Here is a 23,852-nt window from a genome sequence, read left to right as displayed (position 1 = left end):
GACGAGAGCCCGTCGTTTGGGGGTGATATATTTATGCATGCCAGCAACTATCTCAATCGGACACAGACATGGGTGCAGTTGAGCGCATTTGATGTTGATTGCGTTTTTCGATTGATGGTTTCTCGTGGTCTTCTGGAAGCGCTGACCTCATCAAGCTTCCTCTCGCTGACGAACTTTGGTGAAGAGCAGTAGATTTCAGACAGACTGTTGACAGGAGAGGAGGCAGAAACATGTGGATAAATGCGTGGTGAATGACATATTACTTTAAACTAATTAAAGTGGACATGAACGGAAACTTCTTTCGATTCTATTTCACAGATCAGAACTATATACTCAACTATTGAAATATGTTAAACGGGACTTAATTTTATCCATTTTTCCTAAATATGCTACTACATGTGGTATCTGTCCCACTGTACAATGATGTACTTCGGAAAGTGAAATATGGTCCATATTCCAACGAATAAAATAAAAATAAAATCTTTTAATTGTTGCTCTATTACACGTCAACTAAAACCAAAAAAAAAACGAACAGAACAAAAACGTAGAATGCGCAAAAGTACGTTCCGTGAAGGAGAAAATTATCAAAAATAAGCTGGTCAACACCCAATATCTACCAAAACCGCCAACTACTCGGTACTCATTTTGGCAGCGTGGGCAGCCCGCTTCTCCCGGATCCATTCGTCGATACGTGTCTTTAGCTCGACATTTCGCTTGACCTGGTCCATTGTGAGCGGAGACCGATTGAACGGATCCGATTGGTCCGACAGCAGATGCCGGGCAATAGTAGACCGATCGACGGTATTCCGGGAACTTGGTAGAATTACCGGATCGGTCATCAGGGAGGACATGATCGGGTCGAGGAATTCCTCCGGTGGATCGACGAGTGCTTCCTCGTCAATCTTTTGTTGTGCTTCCAGCTGTTGAACACGTGCCGAAAGTTCCTGCATTTCACCGATCAACTGGCCTCCTCCGATGCGGGCTGATGGGATGAGAGGAAAACATATATATCAATACCAGAATCAAATTATGTTCTACAATTCACTTACTCAACACCTGCTCAGCATACTCGAACAACTTCGGACTGTAGGACCGTCCATCCTGGGACACCGCTAGACAGAACGCATCACAACCCTGCAGGTTGACGTATATCCGACAAATCTCGAGCACCGTATTGGCCGGATCGAACTCAAACTCCCGCTTATCTCTGACTTTGAAGTTGCTCTTCTTGGGCCCGGTAAGGTTCAGTAGAAAATAGTTTAACATGGCCGCTACTCGGTCAACCATAGAAGAGTGACAGAAGATTTCCTGTGTCTCCGATGTAAGCAGCTGCAGAATGTTAATGGTATCCCTGCCCAGGATGTTATCGAAACGGGCTAGCATTCCCAAATGTCGCAGATTAGCCACGTTCTGTTGTCGTTCGTTTGCTGCCAAACTAGCCCACTCGCCAGCGTCCTGAGCTGCTTGCAATTGTCGAATCTGTTGCAAATTGCTGAGAGACTCGTCCAGCAGAAATATCGCATCGTTAATTAACAAGTTAATGAAACGCAGAAAAATTGGAGGATCTTCGGCTTCAATGTTCCGAATGGCTTCCCGTTCTAGCTCCCGGAAGCACTGCTTCTGTTCGTCCATCTTCCACAAGTAATCCATAATGGCATACATTGGCCGGCGGTAGTTAAATTTCTGCTCAAACTGCACACTCTGACCGGTCATTTCAATGCTGACAAAAACCCGCAGCAGATTGGGGATGATTTCGAGACGGTGCGGATGGTTCGAGAACAAGGCAGCGCTAAAACAGAACCCGCCGGTTTCGGTATCCTTCGGCAGCAGACTTTCCAGACCTTCGGCCAATCTGGCCCGCAGATGAGGATTTCGGATCCTCTCCGAAGAACCCATAAACACCAGAATCATGGTGAAGATATTGTTCTGGGCCTCAACGTCTACACGCAGTGGTTGACTGTCGTAGTGGCGAGAGAACTGCAGATAGCCAACAATGTTCTCCATGATGTACTCGGGAATGCATCTGAAAAGAAAATGATATATTGACAAAAAAAACCAGACAGAATTCCTCGGAATACCACATATCTTAGACACTTACTTTAAAACATTGGAAATTTCGTTCGTCAACGGTAAGTTAACTTCATCCACGCTTTGTGGTGCATAACCTTTCGTCTTGTCCAGCCCATCGATCCGCTTTGCATCCCGTGATGCCAACTGAGCCAACCAGATGGCCGATGCTTCGTAAAACTGTAACAGCAGCTGATCGGTCGTTGGTTCTCGGAGTAAATTTTGCAGACAGAGAAATTGCTGCGTTTGGCTAGACAACATTTGCATAATATTGTTGGCCACGTCGGTGCCACCGGCGCCAGCTAATGCGCCACCGACCATCGTATCCTGATAGGCGCTCTGCAGTCGGTGCAATTCACGATTCATCCGGAAGAACTTCTCGATGCAAACGCGATAACCGAGATCAATCGCTTTATGGGTCATGAAGAAACATTCCGTTACGAAATTGTATTTGTCTGCCTCCAACCGGGTCTCGTTTTCCTCTACAGGCAAAAGACAGGTTTCTTTCTCAGTATCTTGCATGTGAACTCCTTTGATCGATTTTTCCGGTTCCTTCACCGCACAGTACGTCGGATCGACGATTAAAACTTTCAACTGTGGCTTCAAAAGCGGCTGGCACAAACGCAACAGAACGCCGGCCAAGTTAACGCTGAAAGAATCCGGTGCCGTTGTCAAATTTCCAAAAATACTCTGCACCTGGTGAGTGTTCCAAATTTGTCCCCGTGGCAGATTGGCGTGCAGACACTTCCCGATCCAGGTTAGAATTTTACTGCGAACATCTCCGCCGAGTAGAAGAAACCCCTTGATAAACAGATGCATTGATTCCAGATGCAACTTGGCGTAGTTCCACAACGATGACGAAAGATTATCGTGTGCCGAGCGGTTTGTGGTTAGCGGATTTTCGAAAAATTCGTACGGTCCATTTTGGTTTCGGGGCATAATCGAGAGCGATAGCAGTTGACCCAACAATGATTCCGAGTACTTGATACCTAGAAATAAAACAAATCGCTTTAAAGATTTCTGGAACCTTCAAATTTTGTTAAATCATTTACCTTCCGCATCCGCCGGCGGGCTAGTAAAATCCAGAAACACATGAGCCAACCTGGGATTCGACTTATCGCTAGTGAAAATCCCCAGGAAAGGCAAAATCCACCGTTCCATGCTTATCAACGAAGCACTTCTCAATGCACGCAACACCTCTACGAACATCGGCGTGAATATGCTCTTCAGCACCACGAACCCTTCCTGTTCACTTTCGGAATCGGCAAAAATCTCCTTAACCGTTTCCGAAATGAACCTCGCCTTTACGGACTGATCATCCTCTGAAAGCTTAAAAATATCCAACAACTGGTTGGACAAATTCTGCCCGTCGAACAGTTCAGGTTGTTTCAGTGAAGTACATGCATTACGCAGAATCAAATCCCGCATCTTCCGGCAGGTATCCGCAGCAATGGAATCATTTTGATCGCCTGCCCGTTCATTTCTCAGAAAACATCCAAATAGATACAGCATCACCTTGGTTTGAGCCACCGTTTCCGTGTGTGCGTCGGTCACATTGTTCGGTATCAGATAGTCCGCGGGATTGAAGAGAATGATTCGTTCGAACAGGGCCTGCTCTAGCAGTTCCACGGTGAGCAGACTACCATCCCCGGCACACTGGGCCACGTCTTCCATGTAAACTAACTGCTCCCGGCTAGCACTGGCCTTAGGTCCATTCTTGCTTAGCGTTATCAGAAATACCCTCTCAATTAGAGCATTAATCTTGAGAGTCAGTGGATTAACCTGCGGCTGGAGCGGGTCATCCATTGTTTTTGAAGCGAATGGAGATAAGGAAATTTTCACGAAAAACTTTCCAGCTGGTTTCCGCCTAAAATTGCGGAAGATAACTGAGGTAAATGGTACTCAACTGTTCGAGAACTAGACGGAACACATTTTTTTCAACAATATGTTAGATTTTGCACAATTTTTTGTTAGAAACTGCTAAAGGAAAAATTCTACAGTCAATGAGTCGTAAAATTTTCTACTTATAATCGATGTGTCAAAAATGTGATGTTCGTTTGACAGTAGATGATAAGGAAATGCACTATGAAAAAATTTACATTGAAAATTGAGAACGGCAATTGAAATATTTCAACCGTAGAACCCAGGTAGTTCGATTTCATTGCCGGATGATTCTTATGTGGTTTTTGTCAGAGAACAGGTTTTAAGTATCATCGCATATCACAAGTTATGCGGTTTTGATTTGAGGTTACCCACTGAGAGCCAATTTCTTCGCTTGGATGAAAACCGGTTTTCAGCCAACTGGTCTCCAGCATCCCGAAAACTGGTTTTCAGCGAAAACCTGTTTTAATTCAGTGAAGAAATTGTCGTCAAAAACAAAATGAGAGGTTTTCCACTCAACCGAGCTTTTTAACAGGAAAATCATTCCGGAACCGGTTCACATTTCTAAATAGATTCCAGCCCCCAGATTTGGCTTCATTGACCTTTAAACACCTCTGGCACAGAGAACAGACGTCCATTTTCAGCATTCAACTTGTGTAAAACCTCTAACGGTTTCTAAGGTAGTTGGGATATCGAAACCAAGTGCGCTACTGTCGTCATGTTTTTTATGGCTGAGTTCTACAGAATTGACAGCGGTTATTCCTCTACCCAGTCAAACTAGTCCGGAACCGGTTCGGACTTCCAGCTCAAATGCATCAACCGATAGTCGGAATCGCTTGTTTTCTGTTAGCAAGATTCCATACGGAATCCATTCAGGATTTCGAACCGGTTCCGGAATGGATTTGACGGATAGTTGGGATGGGTTGGTGTAGCGGCGCTAGTGTTTATCGTATATTAATTCGAATGTTTGCACACGTTTTTTAAATATTTTTGTTCGATCATGGATGTCTGTTCTCTGTGCCTCTGGGCTGAATATTATTATAAAATTTAGACTTAGCCGCCTCAAACACAAACGATGTCCATGAAATTCGAGATCAAAATATCCCGCTGAGAAGCTCAAAAAATTGTTTCAAGATCGTTCAACGCGGGTCCAACGATGGACGTCTGTTGAACGGTTATTTGGCTTACATTGGATGACGTAATTTCTTCCCTTTGAGGAGTAAATTTTGCGTAACAACACATGGTTGATTTATAAAAGGATCAGTACATGTTTTACAAAACTCCAAAATTAACGGAACATTCAAATTGACAACAATGCATTCTAAACGTCAAATACAAATGAGAGTCACAAGCGTACAATCAAAACAAAAGGTTTTTTCTGAGGAACCTGTGACAGTGCTGTGATAACGTTTTGAACTGTCAAAATCAGCTGTCCGTTTTGTTTATTTTTGATGGTAGAAACAAAATTCAAAACCTCGTTCACTGATTCGATTCTTAAAATGTACAAAACCTTGTCGAAAATCGCCGGCATCGGCGGCTACATTATCCAGTACGGCTGCATAACGCATTGTACTTTCGAGTATTTGGGTGATTTTGTTGTGGTAGGCATTCGTAACGAAATACGATGATTATTATATAATTCACAGCCGGTTTCTAACTTTTTCGCAGTGCGTAGGACCATCAATGGAACCGACGCTTCACACCAACAATGTACTTATTACGGATCGAATCAGCCCTCGGCTGAAAAATCTACAGCGCGGTGACATTGTCATCACCAGAAGCCCCACGAATCCACAGCAGCACGTGTGCAAGCGAATCGTCGGCATGCCAGGGGACCGTATTATGACCAAAGCGTCCTTCAATCTAAATCCACTGTCCAACACGTACACCATTCACAGTACAATCGTTTCGACATCACTCACCAAACCCCCAGCGTTTGAGCAAAAACTGCGCCAAAAGTGGGATGCCGTTTCCGGGTCGGTCGATACCGCCACCAAGAGTGCAAAGGAGAGATTGCCGACGGCTTCAGTTGCCGAAGAACACCAACAGCCGGAAATTCGGATTAGCATCGTGACTGTACCGAGAGGTCACCTTTGGATCGAGGGCGATAATGTACATAACAGTTCGGACTCGCGAAACTACGGTCCGGTTCCGATCGGGCTGGTTAAGAGTAGGGCCCTTTGTCGGGTTTGGCCGCTGACGGAGGTGGAGTTGTTTGTTTAGGAGAAAAATGTTGTGTTGAAGTATTTATTTGTGAAATAGTTTTAACAAATAGAAAAATCGTTACTGGTTTTTTGAACCAACCTGCCAGTTTGTGTTTTTGTGTATTTACACCCTCGGTGAAAATGAACGTAAACTTGATGCGCATCAAATTGTATTATCTGTTGGGATTTTCGATTGATTGACACCGGTCTAGTGGATTGCACTGGTTTTGCACTTTCTAGCAGAAGTGTCAATGGAACATACCCAGTTTTCTGCACTTCTGTTAGAAAGTGCAAAAACGGTGCAGTTTCAGTGCACTCCACTATACCGCTGTCAATCAATCGAAAACCCCATGTATTGTAGTATCCCTTATTAGCGCATATAAATTAATAAAAATGGAACTAAGCGATAATACATTAATATACTTAACCATTCCACGGACGGAATCGATGCGGAGTGGTGAATACAAAAGTCATTGCTGTTCACGGTGAACTTTCGCCTTCGAATTAGGCAACCCACTGAGACGTCCAAAAAATTGTTGCAAAATCGTTCAACACGGGTCCAACGATGGACATCTGTTGAACGGTTATTTGGACGTGGTCCAAATTGGTCCAACGAACGTCCTTCATTGGACGATTTTGAAACCAACCGTTCTTAGAGGGAATCCATTAGACCACAGAGAACAGACATCCATGATCGAACAAAAATATTCAAAAAACGTGTGTAAACACCTATCCCAACTATCCGTCAAATCGATTCCGGAACCGGTTCGAAATCCTGGATGGATTCAGCATGGAATCTAGCTCAAAGAAAACAACCGATTCTGACTCTATCGGTTGACGCATTTGAGCTGGAATTCATGCTGGAAGTCCGAATCGGTTCCGGACTAGTTTGACTGGGTAGAGGAATAACCGCTGTCAATTCTGTCGCACTCAGCCACAAAAAAACATGACGACAGTAGCGCACCTGGTTTAGATATCCAAACTACCTTCGAAACCGTTAGAGATTTTACACAAGTTGAATGCTGAAGATGGACGTCTGTTCTCTGTGATTAGACGTTTGTTTGACAATTCAGCGGTGGGTTCTGTCAACAACCCTCTAAGAACGATATATACGCGAACGGAGGTCTTAGTGGAATGTACGTAATGTTTCAAAGATTTTCTTCCATTTAATTCCACTATGTTTATTAAATGGAAGAAAATCTTTGAAACATTACGTACATTCCACTAAGACCTCCGTTCGCGTATATATTGTGAAAATGGCAACCAAGCCAAGTGAGCATAATAAATTTATTAGCCTTAGGAAAAATAAACATAGTGGAATTAAATGGAAGAAAATCTTTGAAACATTACCTCTAAGAACGGTTGGTTTCAAAATCGTCCAATGAAGGACGTTCGTTGGACCAATTTGGACAACGTCCAAATAACCGTTGAACGAACGTCTATCATTGGACCCGTGTTGAACGATTTTGAAACAATTTTTTGGACGTCTCAGGGGGCGCTGTCAATTCAGGCCAACTCTGCCACTAAAAAGCATAACGACAGTAGCGCACCTGGTTTAGTTATCCCAACTATCTTGGAAACCGTTAGGGATTTTTACACAAGTTGAATGCTGAAGATGGACGTCTGTTCTCTGTGCTAGGAATATATAAGAAATTTGCATTAAATTAGAAGAAATTCATTTAATTTCCATTTTTGCATCAACTTTGCAATCCCTCACAGAAGTTTGTTGAAAAAACGTCCAACGCTGACCCACTTTGTTCGATGTTTCGTTGGATGTAGGGCTAGTTTTTTGTAGGGTTTTGACGTCTGACACGCAACGCAAAATACATTTTGAATTTCTATTTTGATGGAAAGAAATGTATTCAATTCCGCTGATTTTTAACAAGCATCACAAGTGATCTGCCCCAAGATTTTAACCAATTAAATCAATCGCTTAGTTGGTGATTCAAAACTGAAACCACATTTACATAAATAAAACGTGGCGATCAATATGCTGATGAAAATTTTTCACCAATGAAACCAATTTTAGTCGAGTAAATAATTAGTCTGTGCACGCTGACGAAGTCGCCATTAAATTGACTTTTACTGTAAGCCGTGTTTACAAACATTGTTTTAATAGCAATTTTAGTAAACACGGCTCACAGTAAACTTCATATTATGTCGACATAACAGTCCACTGCTTCAGCGTGCACAGGCTAATTAATCGATCGACCGCGAAGCCGGGTGCTTTCGTCGGTCGACTGGGAAATTTCGCAACTGTCAAAATTTCTACAGGATATTGAATTGGAATCTTTCACGACTAATTGTGGCGAGTAATGATAGATATTCATTTTTACACCCAACTATTTAGTCTGATTTTCAAATGCAATGAAAAAAAATTAGATCTAGAACTAGTTGTCAACCGAATTAGATATCTTTGTTCAGCCTGGTAAGCAGCTTGGTTTTTATGATGAACGAAATATTCCATTTCGTAGAAGTTCTTCAAAGCGGCCGTTCCCAATTTTTTAAACTTTTATATTAACTTCATTTTATTAGAATTTTTTCTCATCCAAAAACAAAAAACTAATAAAATAATATTATTACAATACACTATCTGTTTACGTGTTTTCTCCCTTTTCCATCATTCGACTTTGATGATCTTTCCGTTATTGTTGCTTTTGTTCATCATAGTAGTCTGCCCCCAAAAGTTAGCTCTCGTTTTTGGATTCTTTTTAAGCGGTTGTTTGCTCAACTGTTCCCTTTTTCCTAAAAATTTGTGTTGCTGTCAGATTTTGATGTAACACGAGCATTTTTTTATTGTATGCAAATATCTGTTGAACGCTTCTTCTACGAGTAATTTGGTTTTTGTTCCGTTTCTTCGGCCTCTATTATGGGGGTTCTGTGCTTGCTTTAGTGTGTTTATCAAAATCGAAAAGTTTGCTGATTATATTGTATTTTCGTGATTGCAGTTTTTGTTGTATATTTAACTGATTCATAGTTGTTTTTGATTATTATACTGTCCGGAAATAATTTTGTGTTTTTTGTTGTTATAGTTTGCGCGGTAAGATTTTGTGTTGCTTCACGCAAACTGCAAGAGATACATTGCTGTTATGACCGATACTAATGCTGGCAGTTTTTGCAGTACAAAAGAAGTGCTTGGTGCCACCTTAATGCACCTTAAGGTTGAACAATAAATACAACCCTCTAAAACGGTTGGTTTCAAAATCGTCCAATGAAGGACGTTCGTTGGACCAATTTGGACAACGTCCAAATAACCGTTCAACGAACGTCCATCGTTGGACCCGTGTTGAACGATTTTGAAACAATTTTTTGGACGTCTCAGTGGGAACCCATCAAAGTTCAGCCGGAAATGAAATTCTAACTAGAATCGGTTATGTCACTGGAGCCGGAGTACCAACTGGCTCATTTCCGGCTGAACTTTAATGGGAACAAGTACCACGTCCCAGTTAAACCCATTACGCAACCGGTTTGGAATTCTGAATGGAGTCAGTATTCCAAGCTACCGAGAAGCCCAAAAAAATGTTTCAAAATCGTTCAACGCGGGTTCAACGATGGACGTTTGTTGAACGGTAATTTGCACATCGTCCCACGTTGGTCAAACGAACGTCCTTCAACCGGCATCTGGCATCAACCGTTCTTAGAGGGTCCCGCTCCAACCGTTTTCATATTCGGTTGTTGAATTTGACATGGAATCCTTACTGAACACATTCTGTATTCCCTTCTTGTTGCGCGATTGTGAGACATTTTTTTGGGCTTCTCTGTGGGTTAGAACGGTTTCTTCCACAACCGTTCAGTCCCACTGAAAAGCCCAAAAAATGTTTCAAAGTCGTTCAACACGAGTCCAACAATGACGTTGTGGGACGGGCCCATAACACCTACTAACGACATACGTTTTCCGAATTTTTGCACTACTTGTGTAAGACTTTTCGTTGAGGCTCATGATCTGGCTCACATTCGAAGTCGAAAAGGGCACCGTGGCAATCAGCATAAATTGAGTGCACAATATGGATATTTTGGAATAAAAATCAGTGTTTTGGTAAATGCGGGACAATTTCCGGCACGTTTTACCATGCGGGACAATACCTTGAAATCCGGAACTACCCCGCCTAATCCAGGACGTCTGGTCACATTACCAACGTTTTAATGTTGATCCGAAAATTGTAGAATTTGTCAAATACTGTCTGACACTGCATCAGCAACGGAACTATATTCGTTTGGTTCACAAACTTAATAAATTAATAAATTCGCCATGTCCAGAAGTATCAGCATAGAACCTGGTATTAAAACTTGACATCTCGATCTATTGTTTACCATTTATCTGTCAGTGCCAATCGAATCCAACAAGAGATTTGTCAATTGTTCTTGTTCAAGGACTGGTAGGTTTTTCTCGGTTTGAATGCTTTTAACAGGTCTCGTGTTCGATTGGAATGACACTGACAGGTAAATGATAAGTAAAATATTGAGACTCCGAGTCTTTATTCAGAGAATAAATCGAAATCATACGTTATCAATCCAATGGTTCGGCTTCGAAATATAGCGAATGAAATGGGCAAACTTAACATCGAATTAGATTATAACTACTAGAGGGAGCGAACTGCCACTGTCTCCAATCACTGATCGAATCATGTTATTTCGTTCTAAAGTATTGTAACATATTACTTTGACATATATGTACCCGAGGCACTAAATATCAAACTAATGAACCTATCACACGTAAAATCGAGATAACCCATCGGTGCTGGAAGCGGGATGTTCCCTCTAATAGTTATAACCTATCTTTTTTAACATCCTTTCCTACATCTGTTAACAACAAAGGCCGGACTTATAAGTGCAAAAGTGGATTTAATGAAATGCGATTTAATATGTTCATTATTCCTACGAACCCGCCAATTCGACTCGAAACTTTAACACTCCGATCGGCATTTCGTCTATAAACAAGGTAAATTAAACTGTACGTTGATTAGTTCCTTTCTCACCTTGAGCACTATGTCGCCTTTCCTCTACTACGTTTTATGTTGTTTTGTGTGTGTTTGTGTTCTGTTAAGTTAAATCATTGAACCCTGAAACTTTCCAATACTTTATTTACTACTGTTTGAAATTTTGACTATTTTTTTTTTTTTTGGTTTCAAACCCTTTCCCCCCGTCGTACATAATTCAAGGAATTGCTGCTTTGCTTACTGTTTCTGATGTCTCAATAAAAATCTGTTTCTAACGGGACACCCTTCTGTTGCACATATCCCACCTGTGTACCGTTTACTTCTGGATTTAAATAAATGAGTTTCTTTTATTATCTCGCAAGCTACAGCTTTGCCTTCTCGTACCTCTTTCTTTAATTGTAATTTTGTTTACCTTTAATTATTAATAATCATGTTAACATTTGTTTTTTGGTTAATATTAAGTCTAACTAATATTCTCCATCTTTTATTTCTGCTTCAGAGTTTGTTTACTTTTATCCTTCTTACCATCCTCTCCATAATCTTCCTAAACATTCTTTCATCGCGGGGATTTCTTCAACCTAACCTGCGCGCTTTTTGTTTTGTTTTATCTCTATCACTTCGTTATTAGTTAAACTTGTTGTTTTTAAACTGTTGCTCGTCAGCAAACTAACCTGCAGCGTTTCCACTATCTTTTCGTGCGTAAAAGTGATAAATTTGCTGCGCAAGTAATTGTGTCTTTGTTTTGTTTTCTTTTGTGCTGTTGCTTTTCTTTCTCCTTCCTTTTGTTGTTGTATTTTTTCTCTTGAAATTCGATGATTTTCCATTTGTTTGTTTTTGACTTCAGACGTAAATGCGTGCGTTTTTTGCTTGTTTTGATTTCTTCCTACTATCAATAATGACACTCAACTCAAATGAAGTGATCCGATCCGGTTCGATGAAAAATGATTACGTTTCAATAGTAGTAGCATACGTAGATGAGTTTGTGTTAATGGGGTCTACTATTGGTACAATATAAAATCAGCCATTTCTCGTGTTGACGACCTAGTAGTAGTAGATTTTTTTTGTTTTGATTAAAACAATAACTAGACTTTCGAAACATTTCAATATACATAACTGCTTTGCATGCTTTTCATCGATTCTATTCGTGTAACATGGATCGATTTGGGATTTGCTTATATGCTGCACTAAACAATTGTTGTGTTGGTAAGATTATTTCTTTGTAGGTGTGGGTGTGTTTTTTTAGTTTTAGTATGGTGTATTATCTATCGAGCTCAAGTACCGTTTTGTGTTGCCTGTTTTTTGTATTATTTTGCATTTTATTTGCAGCAGGTTATTTCATTTGTATAGTGGAGCTGGTGTCGTGTCAACATATCCCGGTCGGGCGCATCTACTTAAGATCTAGCTCGCAGTCACAGTCGCAGTCGCATTCCTCCCCCAAGCATGCCGGACATTCTAGCTCACTATCTTGTCAGTACAGCCAAGACACCGGGACCCACTGGGCCGTGGAGTGCACCTTGTCGATTGCGTTCTCTAGCAACGCTATCGTTTCGCCGATGTCGTTGTTGACGATTGTCAGATCGAAAAAGTGCCCGTAGGCCGATCGCAACATATCCGATTCCTTGGCCAGACGCTCAAGACTTCCGTCATACTGAAAAAGGAATATTTTGGTAAAACTTTGAAATAACATTTTTCTAAATTTTATTTTTTCATTACAGCAAATCAAATTACAAATAAAATAAGCCAATACAGCTTCGACATGATGTAAGGAATTTCATCGCAGTTCTCATCAAAATGCTTCATCTGGTAAGTAGGTTTACAATATTTACAAATTTTACGGAAGCCAACTGAGATATAAAACTCAAAAAGAAACAATTACGGTTCACTATTTCCAACTCTAGCGAGCCTCAACAATACTCACATCGGCGATGTTTTGCAGTAGCGGCGCCGCGATGAACACAACGTACGGTGTGAATTCGGCTGTGCGCAGTATTTTTAAGGCCTGTGGTTCGACGTCCAGGATTGCCATTTTGCCGTCGGCGTGGATCCGCCGTATCGTCTCCAGCTTGGTGCCGTACATGGCGTCCTCGTGGGTGCCGTACTCGAGGTACTCGTTGGCCGCAATATCCGCCATCATCTCGTCGTGTGATATGAAGTAGTAACTGCGACCGTTTTCCTCGTCCGGCCGCGGCTGTCTGGTGGTGTCTGCAGAATGAAATAAAACGGAGAGGTTCGAATCGTGATCGATTTAGGCGATGGATGGCCCGAACTTACGTGGTATTGGGTAAGCGTATTTGTCCGGATACTTTGCTATGAGGGTATTTTTGATATGACGTCTACCGACACCGTGAGCTCCGAGTAGCACCAGAGTTCGCCGCTGGAAGGCCGGATCGCCCACTGGAATGTAAGCGAGCAAAAAGCTAATGGGGTGAAAAATGTAATTAAACAGACAGTGCTTACCAGGAACTTTGACTACCTCTTCGTAGGTCACCAGATCCAGCTGATCGAAAACGGCATTGTGTTTGGCTAGATACTTATCTCGGCACTGCTTCTTTTTACGGCTAAATATTGAGCAATTAACTGCTTTGGTTTCGAACGAGTGAAACAGGGGAAGAAAAAATAAACGAGAAATGGTTTCGCTTAGTCATCCATTTGTTGCAAGACTCGGAAGGTGGAAAGATGTTAAGTGCACAACTTGGGGATGATGTGGTTAGCTTTAAATATATTCTGTCCGAGGAGCAGCTAGTCAAGCAATCAAAAACCAAGCTTATTCATGCGAGCGAGCTAACGACTACCGTGGAAAGTAAACGAGCATTGGGGGTGTAAGAAACGTGGTGTGATAAAGCTTTGCTATAAATTGTGAACCCTTTGTTCGTGGCACTGGAGTGGAAGAAGATACGCGCGGAAAAATGCATTTCAGAATATCGACACGGAAGCTAGATCGATGTCGGACGAGGGGTATAAAATTACACAATTCGCGTTGGGTGAACTACTTTTCCTTCCGCTCGGCTATATTGTGTTGCTAGCGATTGCGTCCGGTTGGAAGCGAGCTGAAGAAAAACTTTAATGAGCGATTGGGATCGTGACTTTCGGGAAAAATTATTGTCGCTAGTGGCAATAATTTACGCTCAACGGATTTATGCTTTGAACGTTCCTGTCAATTTAAGTGGTTTGAAAGATTTTACAAATATGTTCTATAGCTGAGAAAACCAAATGGCTTTTCCTGTGAAAATTTTCTTTTTCGTTTAGAGTCTTGTGATATCTAAGCGAGAGGTAGTTTGTAATCCTTTTTACGGTTGTGAATTAAAAAATTTCCAATATGTGCTGCACTTGAAAGTATGCTTTATGAAAATTAATTTCACCAGTTTGAAGTATGCTTAATGCCAATTTTTTTCTAAAAACCTGAGATACGAAGAAAAATAACGTCAAGTGCAGCCAGTTGAAACTGCTTGAAATATGTAAGACTGATTAAGAGGATATGTGATACGAAAAATAAAATAAACAGAAAAAACGAAAACATCTATTCGCGAATCTCGTCCCAAAAAATAACGAAGGTGAATCGCTCGCCAGCGGAAAGCGATTTGGTTTTGTACTTCACGTTTTTGCAAGTGTGCTGTTGAAGTACCTATCCTAAAGCTTAATATGGACCCTCCATAGAAACGTAAACATGTATTGAAATCCTTTCCACTCTTACAGTGTATGATGTTTTGAACTGCTACAGCAGCGAACAACTAAAAACGTTGAGTGTCATATTACACATTCGGAGGCGAAAATTTCCTGTGGACTGCCATGACATGTATATTACTTAACCAGCCGGAAAATGAGCTGAAATTCTGACTGGTTCTCGTTAGTATTTAAAATTGAAATCGGTTGTCTCTGGAACTGGAATACCAACGAGAACCAGCCGGCGCATTTTTCGACTGAACTTACTGGGTAGATCCAGCCAGAATTCGAGCTCATTTTCTGGCTTCACTTACTGGGAAGAGAAGACGTGATAATCATGTTCTTATTTTTCACTCGACTTTCTTCTTTTCGCAATATTTATTAATTATTACCCAGAGAAGCCCAAAAAATTGTTCCAAAATCGTTCAAAGCGGGCCCAACAATGGAAGTCCGTTGAACGGTTATTTGGACGTCCTCCAACGTTGGTCCAACGAAGGTCCCTCATTAGACAATTTTTGAAACCAAACGTTCTCAGGGGGTAATGACAATTCTCTAATGATTTTTTGAAATAGACGTAAGTCACAAAATCACATTACAGAGCTAGTTTTTATTGCATGTTTTTTAAAAATTGCAAATTCAAGCTAAATATATTTCATTATGTAATTTTTACAAAACGACGAAACATCCCTAAAATGACTTTTCACAATTTTGGTGGATACGCCATATTGAAAACGAGGCGACGAATCTGTCAATTTCTCAGTAAAGTTCAGTCGGAAATGAGCTGGAATTCCGGCTGGTTTCAGATAGTACCCTCTAAGAACGGTTTGTTTCAAAATCGTCCAATGAAGGACGTTCGTTGGACCAATTTGGACAAGGTACAAATAACGGTTCAACAAACGTCCATCGTTGGACCCGTGTTGATCGATTTTGAAACAATTATTTGGACGTCTCAGTGGGTATTCAGGCTCCAGGGCACAACCGATTCTAGTTAGAATCGGTCGTGTCACTGGAGCCGGAGTACGAACTAGAACCAGCCAGCATTCCGGCTGAACTTAACCCCAGTTAAGTTCAACCGGAAATGAACTGGAATTCTGGTTGGTTCCAGTTCGTATTCCGGCTCCAGTGACACAACCGATTCTAACTAGAATTGGTTGTGTCACTGGAGCCGGAATACGAGCTGGAATAACCCAGAATTCCGGTTCATTTCCGGCTGAGCCTAACTGTGACTGTGGTACGGCCGAAAGCGCACACCCAGCTCAGAATTCTGAATGAAATCAGTATGAATTCCAGTTCAAATGCAACAACCGATTCCGACTCAATCGGTTATTGCATTTGAGTTGGAATCAATACTGCCCAGTTAAGCTCAGCCGGAAATGAACCGGAATTCTGGCTGGTTCCAGTTCGTATTCCGGCTCCAGTGACACAACCGATTCTAGTTAGAATCGGTTGTGTCACTGGAGCCCGTGTACGAACTGGAACCAGCCAGAATTCCAGTTCAATTCCGGCTGAGCTTTACTGGGTGACTCTATTCAGGATTCCGAGTGGTTTGACCAGGGATACCAGGTATATTTTTCAAATGTCTTCACATTTCATGAAAAAATGTCTTCATTTGTCTTCACCGACCAGGATTGCGATCGGTTTTAGCTTTTGAGCCAGAATTCTGCCAGAAATTGGTCAGACAAACGAAACAAATTTGTCTTCAAAATGAAAAACCCGTCTTCACAACCTTTCAAATGTCTTCAAAATGAAGACATGTCTTCACATATAGCATCGCTGGGTGTGTTTTTCATTTTGAAGACAAATTTACTCGGGCGTCAGCCTGATTTCTGGCAGAATTCTGGCAGAATTCTGGCTCAAAAACAATAACCGATTCAGAATCCTGGCCGTTGAAGACAAACGAAGACATTTCTTATAAAATGTGGACATTTGAAAAAGATACCTGGTATCCCTTTTGACCGGACATATACTGCCGTTATACGCATAACAGTCCCACCTGCATAGGAAACCCATAGCAAATGGGACTGTTATGCTGATCACGGCAGTATACGCGTTCATAAAAGCGACGTAAGTGAGCTAGACTAACGGCTTAAATTTCGCGAGTATTTTGTTTTCCCTTTCTCACTTCTGTGCTTCTCATCTTCGCACTTTGTTAGTAAGCTGACCTAATATTCGCGTACCGTGCGGGAGATCCGAATAACAGTTGTTTTGGCATAATACACCGATGCTAAAACCAGTCAAAACAGTGAAGGGTCACTAGGCTTCTCATATAAAGGCTGCAACACTCGGCTCGATAGTTTTCCGCCATTATAGATCCGGTAGTGTAAAACATGGTAGACTTCAAACCGCAGCAACACATTGCTTGCCATATCGACACTTTTCAACCGAATTTCTCCACTTTAATCGACCTGTCCGCATCGCTTATATCGTCCCCTAAGACTAAAGTATAATATTGTCCATTAAACACACTGCAAAACTCGTGTATACAATTTCCGATACCTTGTTGCAGCACGGTGTTGTTGTCTGTTCTTTATAGGTTCTTCAGGTTGTTCCGTTTTTCGAAATGTTGGATCATTCCGACGGATGTTCCCGCTTTATTGACCACTGTTGACATTGCTTATGGCATATTTTTCCTTTCAGATCCAGGTTGGAAGATCTGAGGTTTCTGACTCATCTGACTAATACTCCCAAACTTGTTTATGAAGGATTTTACATTCGCGTGTTGAATTTCAAAGCATTTTGCCGTTTTTTCCTTACACCCTTTTCATTAAGACATGTGTCCAAAACCACAAGTTCACTTAATTTTCAATACGCGACATTTTGGCCACAGAGAACAGACATCCATGATCGAACAAAAATATTTAAAAAACGTGTGTAAACATTTGAACTAATATACGATAAGCACTAGCGCCGCCACACCAAGCTATCCCAGCTATCCGTCAAATCCATTCCGGAACCGGTTCGAAATCCTGAATGGATTCAGTATGGAATCTTGCTCAAAGAAAACAACCGATTCCGACTCTATCGGTTGATGCATTTGAGCTGGAAGTCCGAACCGGTTCCGGACAAGTTTGACTGGGTAGAGGAATAACCGCTGTCAATTCTGTCGAACTCAGCCACAAAAATCATGACGACAGTAGCGCACCTGGTTTAGATATCCCAACTACCTTCGATACCGTTAGAGATTTTACACAAGTTGAATACTGAAGATGGACGTCTGTTCTCTGTGTTTTGGCAATTCAGTTCTACAAGATGACGACACGAATGAATTCACGATGAATGAAGTTCATGTTTGACAATTCTGGATGGTTTGTTTACTTTGTCAGTTGCGTGAGTGCGAGTGTAACGAACTCAGATAACTCCCATGTAAACAAACCACCGAGAATTATCAAAGGAAGCTCATTCGTCTCAGTTTGTGGGGTTATGTCGTTTTGTGAAAAACCTTATGAAGAATTTAAACCGTACAAAAAAGTAAACAAACGAAAGTCGACAGTCAAATGCACAGCATCCCAGTCAAGCCATTCGTAATTTGATTCGGAATCCTGAATGGAACCAGTATGGATTCCAGCTCAAATGCAACAACCGGTTCTGAAACCGATTGAGTCGGAATCGGTTGTTGCATTTCAGTTGGAAACCATACTGACTCCATTCAGAAAGCCGAACCGGTTCCGGAATGAGTTTAACTGGGATTCTGTGATGCAGGGATACCACCCTCTAAGAACGGTTGGTTTCAAAATCGTCCAATGAAGGACGTTCGTTGGACCAATTTGGACAACGTCCAAATAACCGTTCAACAAACGTCCATCGTAGGACCCGTGTTGAACGATTTTGAAACAATTTTTTGGACGTCTCAGTGGGCAGGTATATTTTCAAATGTCTTCAACGATCAGGATTCGAAAACGGTTGTTGATTTTGAGCCAGATTTCTGGCGCTCAATGCAATGTAAATTATTTCCGAACAGATTCTAAATATGCATTGAAAAATCATAAAAAAAACGCATTTAAATTGTAAATCCTATGATATCCCAGTCAAATCCATCCAGAAATCGATCGGTTAGTTTCCGTCGGAATTCCAGCACAATTGCGAGTCGGAATCGATTTTTTCATTTGAGCCGAAATTTTGATAAAAACTACCACGATTTCAAATCAAATTCCGGCTGATCTGATTGGGAAAGAAAAAGGTCTACATCAGAAATATTTTACTTAACGCAGAAACACTTTACACCTGCATTTGTAATTTTATTTTAGCTTTGGCAATAAAGCTTCAAGTTGTTAAAAAAAGCATGAAAATGTACGCCTAAAAATACGTTTCATTACAGCGAACAGGCGGCGGTTGTACAAAAGCAATAGTAATCAAAACGAAAAGCAATAAAAATCACTGATTTATGCGTATAAAAGCGAAATATAACACAGCAACAAACGGTCGCAACTGGAGGGGGACAAAAACTAACATTACTTATTACGCGGGACAGGCGGGGGAATAGAAACCCACCCACGCACAGGCATCATTGAACGAAATAAAAAACAAAGTGTAGATTTTTTGTGGGTCTGTATTCGCCATGGGCCCGGGTAATGAATTTTTTTGTTTAAAATTGAGTTTTACAAGATGAAATCACGAATGAACTCATGATGAATGACGTTCATGTTTGATACTACTGGGTGGTTAGTTTACCTAATAAGTTGCGTGATTTCGAATGCAACGGATGTTCAGCTGTTGCATTCAAACTCACGTAACTCCCATGTAAACAAATCTCCGAGAATTGTCAAATGAAGTTCATTCGGCTCATTTTATGAGGTTATGATAGAACGGCGTAAAACCTAATAATATAAACTGCGGCCCTGTTAAACTCATTCCGGAACCGGTTCAAAATTCTGAATGGAGTCAGTGTGGATTCCAGCTTAAATTAAAAAGCCGATTAAAAAAAAAACTGAAGGTTTCGGAATCAGTTGTTGCCTTTGAACTGAATTCCATACTGACTCTATTCAGAATTCCAAATGATTTAGCTGGGTAAGTTCAGTTGGAATTGGGGCTAGTTCTAGTTAGCACTCCGGCTCCTGTGACACTACCGATTCTAATTAGAATCGTCTGTCACAGGAGCCGATATACTAACTGGAACCAGCCAGAATTCCAGCTCATTTTTTGGCTGAACTTTACTGGGTTTGGCCTTCCTAGCATAACACGCGGATGTGAAACATAGCCAATCGTGGGTAAAATTGTCGAAAAGCTCTAACTCTTATGTTAGCAGCTTTTTATGTCGCAAAAACTATGGCGTGATTTGCGAGGGAACAACAAGACAAGACTAGGAGAGCAAGAAAATGGCAGAGAGGGAGAAAGAGATATATAATAAAATGAGAGCATATAAGCTGTCAAAATAGCTAGTACCTGTCGATCCGTCACATCCTTCCGCGTGAGCCGAACAACCGGGCCCTACCTCTCCTAAATCGACATTTGCGGAACATGGAAACGAGTCGGGGTTCAAATGTGTTGTTTTTAGTTATGTTAGATGTTTATTTATGGGAGAGCAAGGGCAGGTTCTCGAAGGAATAGTAGGCATAGTGTAATTGTTTTTTTGTGTGGTTAGCAGTTGTTTATAAAAGTATAGATGGAACGACAAAGAGAGATTGTTTAGGGAAAAATAACGAAACACACAGTCTCAAAACATATTTACAAATTTTGTTATTTACAGAGGTTAGAAGTAATAGGACACAGAAAACATTCGCACACGCACACACGCTTCGAAAAGAAGAGAATCTGAACAAAAATAAAAAGAGAAGCTGATGATCAGCAAAGGTTGAACAAAATTGGGAAAAAATGGAACTCGAAACATTGATTGAAGCCATGGATGTGAGAATGGTTTACAGATAACGGATAGGTTTATGGTGAAAATGATTAATGATTTCTTTACAGTGTCACGACACGGACAGTCTCATTCTAGAGATTTGTACTCTCAGTTGCTTTGATTAGGGGATTAAATTCTCACTTAAATATCTATCCAACTTTTTGCGTGTCATAATGGCGGCCAATTTCCCTTTTCGTGATATGTTTACAGTCCGCTTTTTGACAATATGTAGTTGTTTACACCATGCGCTCATTACCAGAAAGTCATCTTATATCTTGTTCAATAAACACCCCGACATCACTAATGAGGCGCTGCTGTCAAAATGATGTAAAAAACTATTGTCAAAACAATAGTTACTAACGTGTTACAAACATAGCGATGTATGCCGCCATCATGGCACGCAAAAAGTTTTTTTTTTCATTCGAAATCAACTGAAATTACAACTGGGTAATTGGTACTAATTGTGAAAGATCTTCGCAGGACGTTGGTTGCCAGAAGCTGGTATTGCATACATTTAAGCGTTGAAAACCTATTTAAACGTCGATCATTACGATTATTTCTGAAAAATATTTTCAATATGACAATTTCGGCTTCATACAGGTGCCGACCAATATTTCAACAGGTCAACCCTGAATGCTCAACTCATTACTCAGATTTTACCTTTCCTAAAACTAGAAAACCACCATCATTCAGTAAGAGTCCACTGAAAAAAATATCTGCCTCACAAAAAGCGTTCGGGAGAAGCTGCTTCCGGAAAGGTGTATCTTTCGCATGCATCCTCCAACTCAGAACTCCATTTCCGCTTCATTGATTCTCATCGAAAGGCGGGATGGTAATCATCTCACCCTTTTTTGCAAAGATGCTGATGTCTATTTTCTCGTCATGCAACGAGAAAGGTGCAATTTGACAGAAGAGAAAAGCGCGTGACAAGGAAAAGTTTCCATTGAATTGTGCACCGGTCCGGAACCGGATAGTTCGACAGTTAGTAACCGGCAGCTCTAATATCACACCGCTCGAGTAGTATAGCAGCACGACCACGGTTGTCATCGCGCGTGGCGTGACAGAACGTCCCAGTTTGAGAGTGTCTTTCCAGCGTGAGTTTACTGGAATTTGCGCTCTGTTTGAGGAGTGTTGGAGCGTTGACGAACGATTGATTTTCTATTACTACTTTCTGCTGCGTAACTGGGCAAATGGAATATTGCTGCTTGATGGTAATAGTTTTGGCTCCACGGTTGACGGAACCGTGCTGATCGATAGAACGTTTTTAAGGTCACCTCAAACATCAATCTTTATTTTTTATCGTAAATTTCTGAAAAGACTCGACTGCCACAGAAAACACCCAACATATTATTTTGTAAATGAATTTAGCGGCAGCCACTCTTACTAATGTGGTTTTCGCTTGAAGCGAAACTGAGTCAGTTGCTAACCCCAACTGCTGTCAAAATGTATGACCTGACAGCGGTTGGGGTTAGAACCTAACTCAGTTTCGGGTTCAAGCGAAATCGCCATAAGAGTAAATGCTAGTTAACAGTGTTGGACAAAGCAGTAAGTTCACTGCGATAGTAACATAGCTCAATTTTATTTCCCTAATAGAAGAAAAGGTAGTCGCGGGCTTTGAACTAGTTCTAACCTCAATATTCAAACCGATTGCTCGTTTTGTCAATCACGAGCAGAAAAGGAAGATCTCAGTGTACGTATTTTAAACGTCATATATCTCAATTGATGTTTGTTTGCAGTTGTGACAACATGTCTACAAAACTGAAACTTGATCTGTTATTGTTCTTTCTTTGTTACACCGTACAACAAATAACATCGTGAAGGATGAGTGATTCTTAGCGTATTGCTATCCTAGGAACATTTCTTGCCATCAAAATAGAAATTCAGAATGTATTTTGCGTTGCGTGTAAGACGTCAAGTCCTACAAAAAAACTAGCCCTACATTTAACAAAACGTCGAACAAAGTGAATCAGTGTAGATTATATTTCCAAGCTCTTTTGTACTCATCTAACGGAACCTAAATTAATAATTTTACCTTTCTCCGACACTTAAATGTATGCGATTCAGCTTCTAGGTAAACAAATTCCTCATAACACTTTTTGTTTTTAGTGGCTATATTCAGGGGTCATCTATTACACAACCGGTCAAATGTCAAAGGCAATCAAACTGTACAGTTCCTTTTACGATCAATGTGAACAAGATTTACGATGACAGTTCGACACAATCTAAATTAACAGTTGGCGTTTTAAGTCGTAATCATGTGGGCACTTGCAAATCTAGAAAATGACATGTGGTCCTAAGTACGAATGAGAGTTTCTCTTTGTTTTCTTTCTCTTTCATTAACAATTCGGTCGCTCTTACTTTTGCTCCCCAACGTTTAGTATAATATGCAGTTCTTAGAAAGGTTATGATGACGCTGTAATAATTGAAAAAAAAGATTAGGGCGTAAGAAACAATGGAAGATTCTCTTTGGGATCTTTCCCAAAGAGAATCTTTCATCGGTCTTTTCAACATTTACTACTCAACTCTGCATATTATGCTAGTAAAAACCGGCTTTCGATATGTACTAGGAAATTTATGATAAGTGTCTTTGTGACGTCGTAATAACAAAAGGGAATGTAAACAAAGAGAGACTCTCAACGTTACTTATGTCCTATTCTAAACTTTCTCTATAAGTAAACAAAGAGAGGCTCTCAGTTGCAGTTAGGACCATTTGTTATGTTTGTCTAGCAATGTAACAATATGATTCTATGTACTCTCTTCAAACCAGATCTTGAATATAGCGACTATGATTATGCCGTGAAGCTTCCACAATACAACAGATTTAACAGAAACACAAATAAACCTAAACCCTAGGGCATTGAACAACGATACACCCCTCCACCCCGGCTCACCTTGTTCCTTGTGGGTTTTGTCCGCCGACTGGCAGGCAATGCGCCACTCCTGAAGCTCCGGCGAGGGTATCAATCCGGCCGAACCTCCGGCGGCATCGTGGCGGGCCTGCCACCAATGGTGGTCGTCTTTGCTGATGATCTGTTAAAAAAAGGGGAGGGGATAGAGACGGCATTCGCCATTTAGTCTGATATCTCGGATAAATTACGCGAAGTTTTAAATGCAATTACCTGCAGAATATCACCCACACGGAAAGCTATTCCCGCCTGTGCACACGGGATCAGCTCGTCGTCGAGCGGGTCGTAGTCGAACTGGGCACGAACGAAAATCTGATCAACCAGGGGGGTGGAAAAAATGAAAAAAAAAACACAAATGCCG

General features: G+C 41.1%; 3 protein-coding genes across 10 annotated transcripts in view; 1 reads left to right on the top strand and 2 right to left on the bottom strand.

Annotated features, from left to right (window-relative positions):
- Positions 1–340: 340 nt before the first annotated feature.
- LOC131677307 (ubiquitin conjugation factor E4 A) lies at positions 341–4,101 on the bottom strand. The gene is made up of 4 exons (XM_058957035.1): positions 3,120–4,101; positions 2,099–3,056; positions 1,050–2,023; positions 341–982 (listed from the first exon to the last, which is right to left on the bottom strand). Exons 1-4 carry the CDS (start codon positions 3,871–3,873, stop codon positions 630–632), a joined length of 3,039 nt encoding a protein of 1,012 aa, XP_058813018.1. The 5' UTR covers positions 3,874–4,101; the 3' UTR covers positions 341–629.
- Positions 4,102–5,371: 1,270 nt separating this feature from the next.
- Positions 5,372–6,251, top strand: LOC131677312 (mitochondrial inner membrane protease subunit 1). The gene is made up of 2 exons (XM_058957046.1): positions 5,372–5,549; positions 5,617–6,251. Exons 1-2 carry the CDS (start codon positions 5,400–5,402, stop codon positions 6,169–6,171), a joined length of 705 nt encoding a protein of 234 aa, XP_058813029.1. The 5' UTR covers positions 5,372–5,399; the 3' UTR covers positions 6,172–6,251.
- Positions 6,252–8,662: 2,411 nt separating this feature from the next.
- LOC131677310 (peripheral plasma membrane protein CASK) overlaps positions 8,663–23,852 on the bottom strand; it is a 110,401-nt gene continuing 95,211 nt past the window's right edge. For 2 of the 8 annotated variants that reach the window (XM_058957038.1, XM_058957045.1), the window contains exons 5-11: positions 23,705–23,812; positions 23,477–23,615; positions 20,129–20,182; positions 13,547–13,669; positions 13,361–13,483; positions 13,008–13,291; positions 8,663–12,737 (exon numbers count right to left, since the gene is read on the bottom strand). In XM_058957038.1, the coding sequence (XP_058813021.1) occupies positions 12,558–12,737; positions 13,008–13,291; positions 13,361–13,483; positions 13,547–13,669; positions 20,129–20,182; positions 23,477–23,615; positions 23,705–23,812 (1,011 nt within the window). In that variant the 3' untranslated portion in view covers positions 8,663–12,557. The remainder of the gene's footprint in view (positions 12,738–13,007; positions 13,292–13,360; positions 13,484–13,546; positions 13,670–20,128; positions 20,183–23,476; positions 23,616–23,704; positions 23,813–23,852) is intronic. The other 6 variants (XM_058957039.1, XM_058957040.1, XM_058957041.1 and 3 more) reach the window with 6 other exon arrangements.

This window comes from Topomyia yanbarensis, chromosome 1 (genome assembly GCF_030247195.1).
Source record: "Topomyia yanbarensis strain Yona2022 chromosome 1, ASM3024719v1, whole genome shotgun sequence".
In the NCBI taxonomy this organism is placed as follows: Eukaryota; Metazoa; Arthropoda; class Insecta; order Diptera; family Culicidae; genus Topomyia; species Topomyia yanbarensis.
The sequence above is the reverse complement of the archived record's forward strand: the minus strand, read 5'-3'. Positions and strand labels throughout refer to the sequence as shown.

Coding starts and splice junctions, on each gene's coding strand:
- LOC131677307 (XM_058957035.1), bottom strand. CDS start 3,873: ATGGATGACCCGCTCCAGCCGCAGGTTAATCCACTGACTCTCAAGATT. Junction 3,057..3,119: donor CCCGCCGGCGGATGCGGAAG/GTAAATGATTTA, acceptor TTTTATTTCTAG/GTATCAAGTACTCGGAATCA. Junction 2,024..2,098: donor GAAATTTCCAATGTTTTAAA/GTAAGTGTCTAA, acceptor TTTTCTTTTCAG/ATGCATTCCCGAGTACATCA.
- LOC131677312 (XM_058957046.1), top strand. CDS start 5,400: ATGGTAGAAACAAAATTCAAAACCTCGTTCACTGATTCGATTCTTAAA. Junction 5,550..5,616: donor ATTTGGGTGATTTTGTTGTG/GTAGGCATTCGT, acceptor ACTTTTTCGCAG/TGCGTAGGACCATCAATGGA.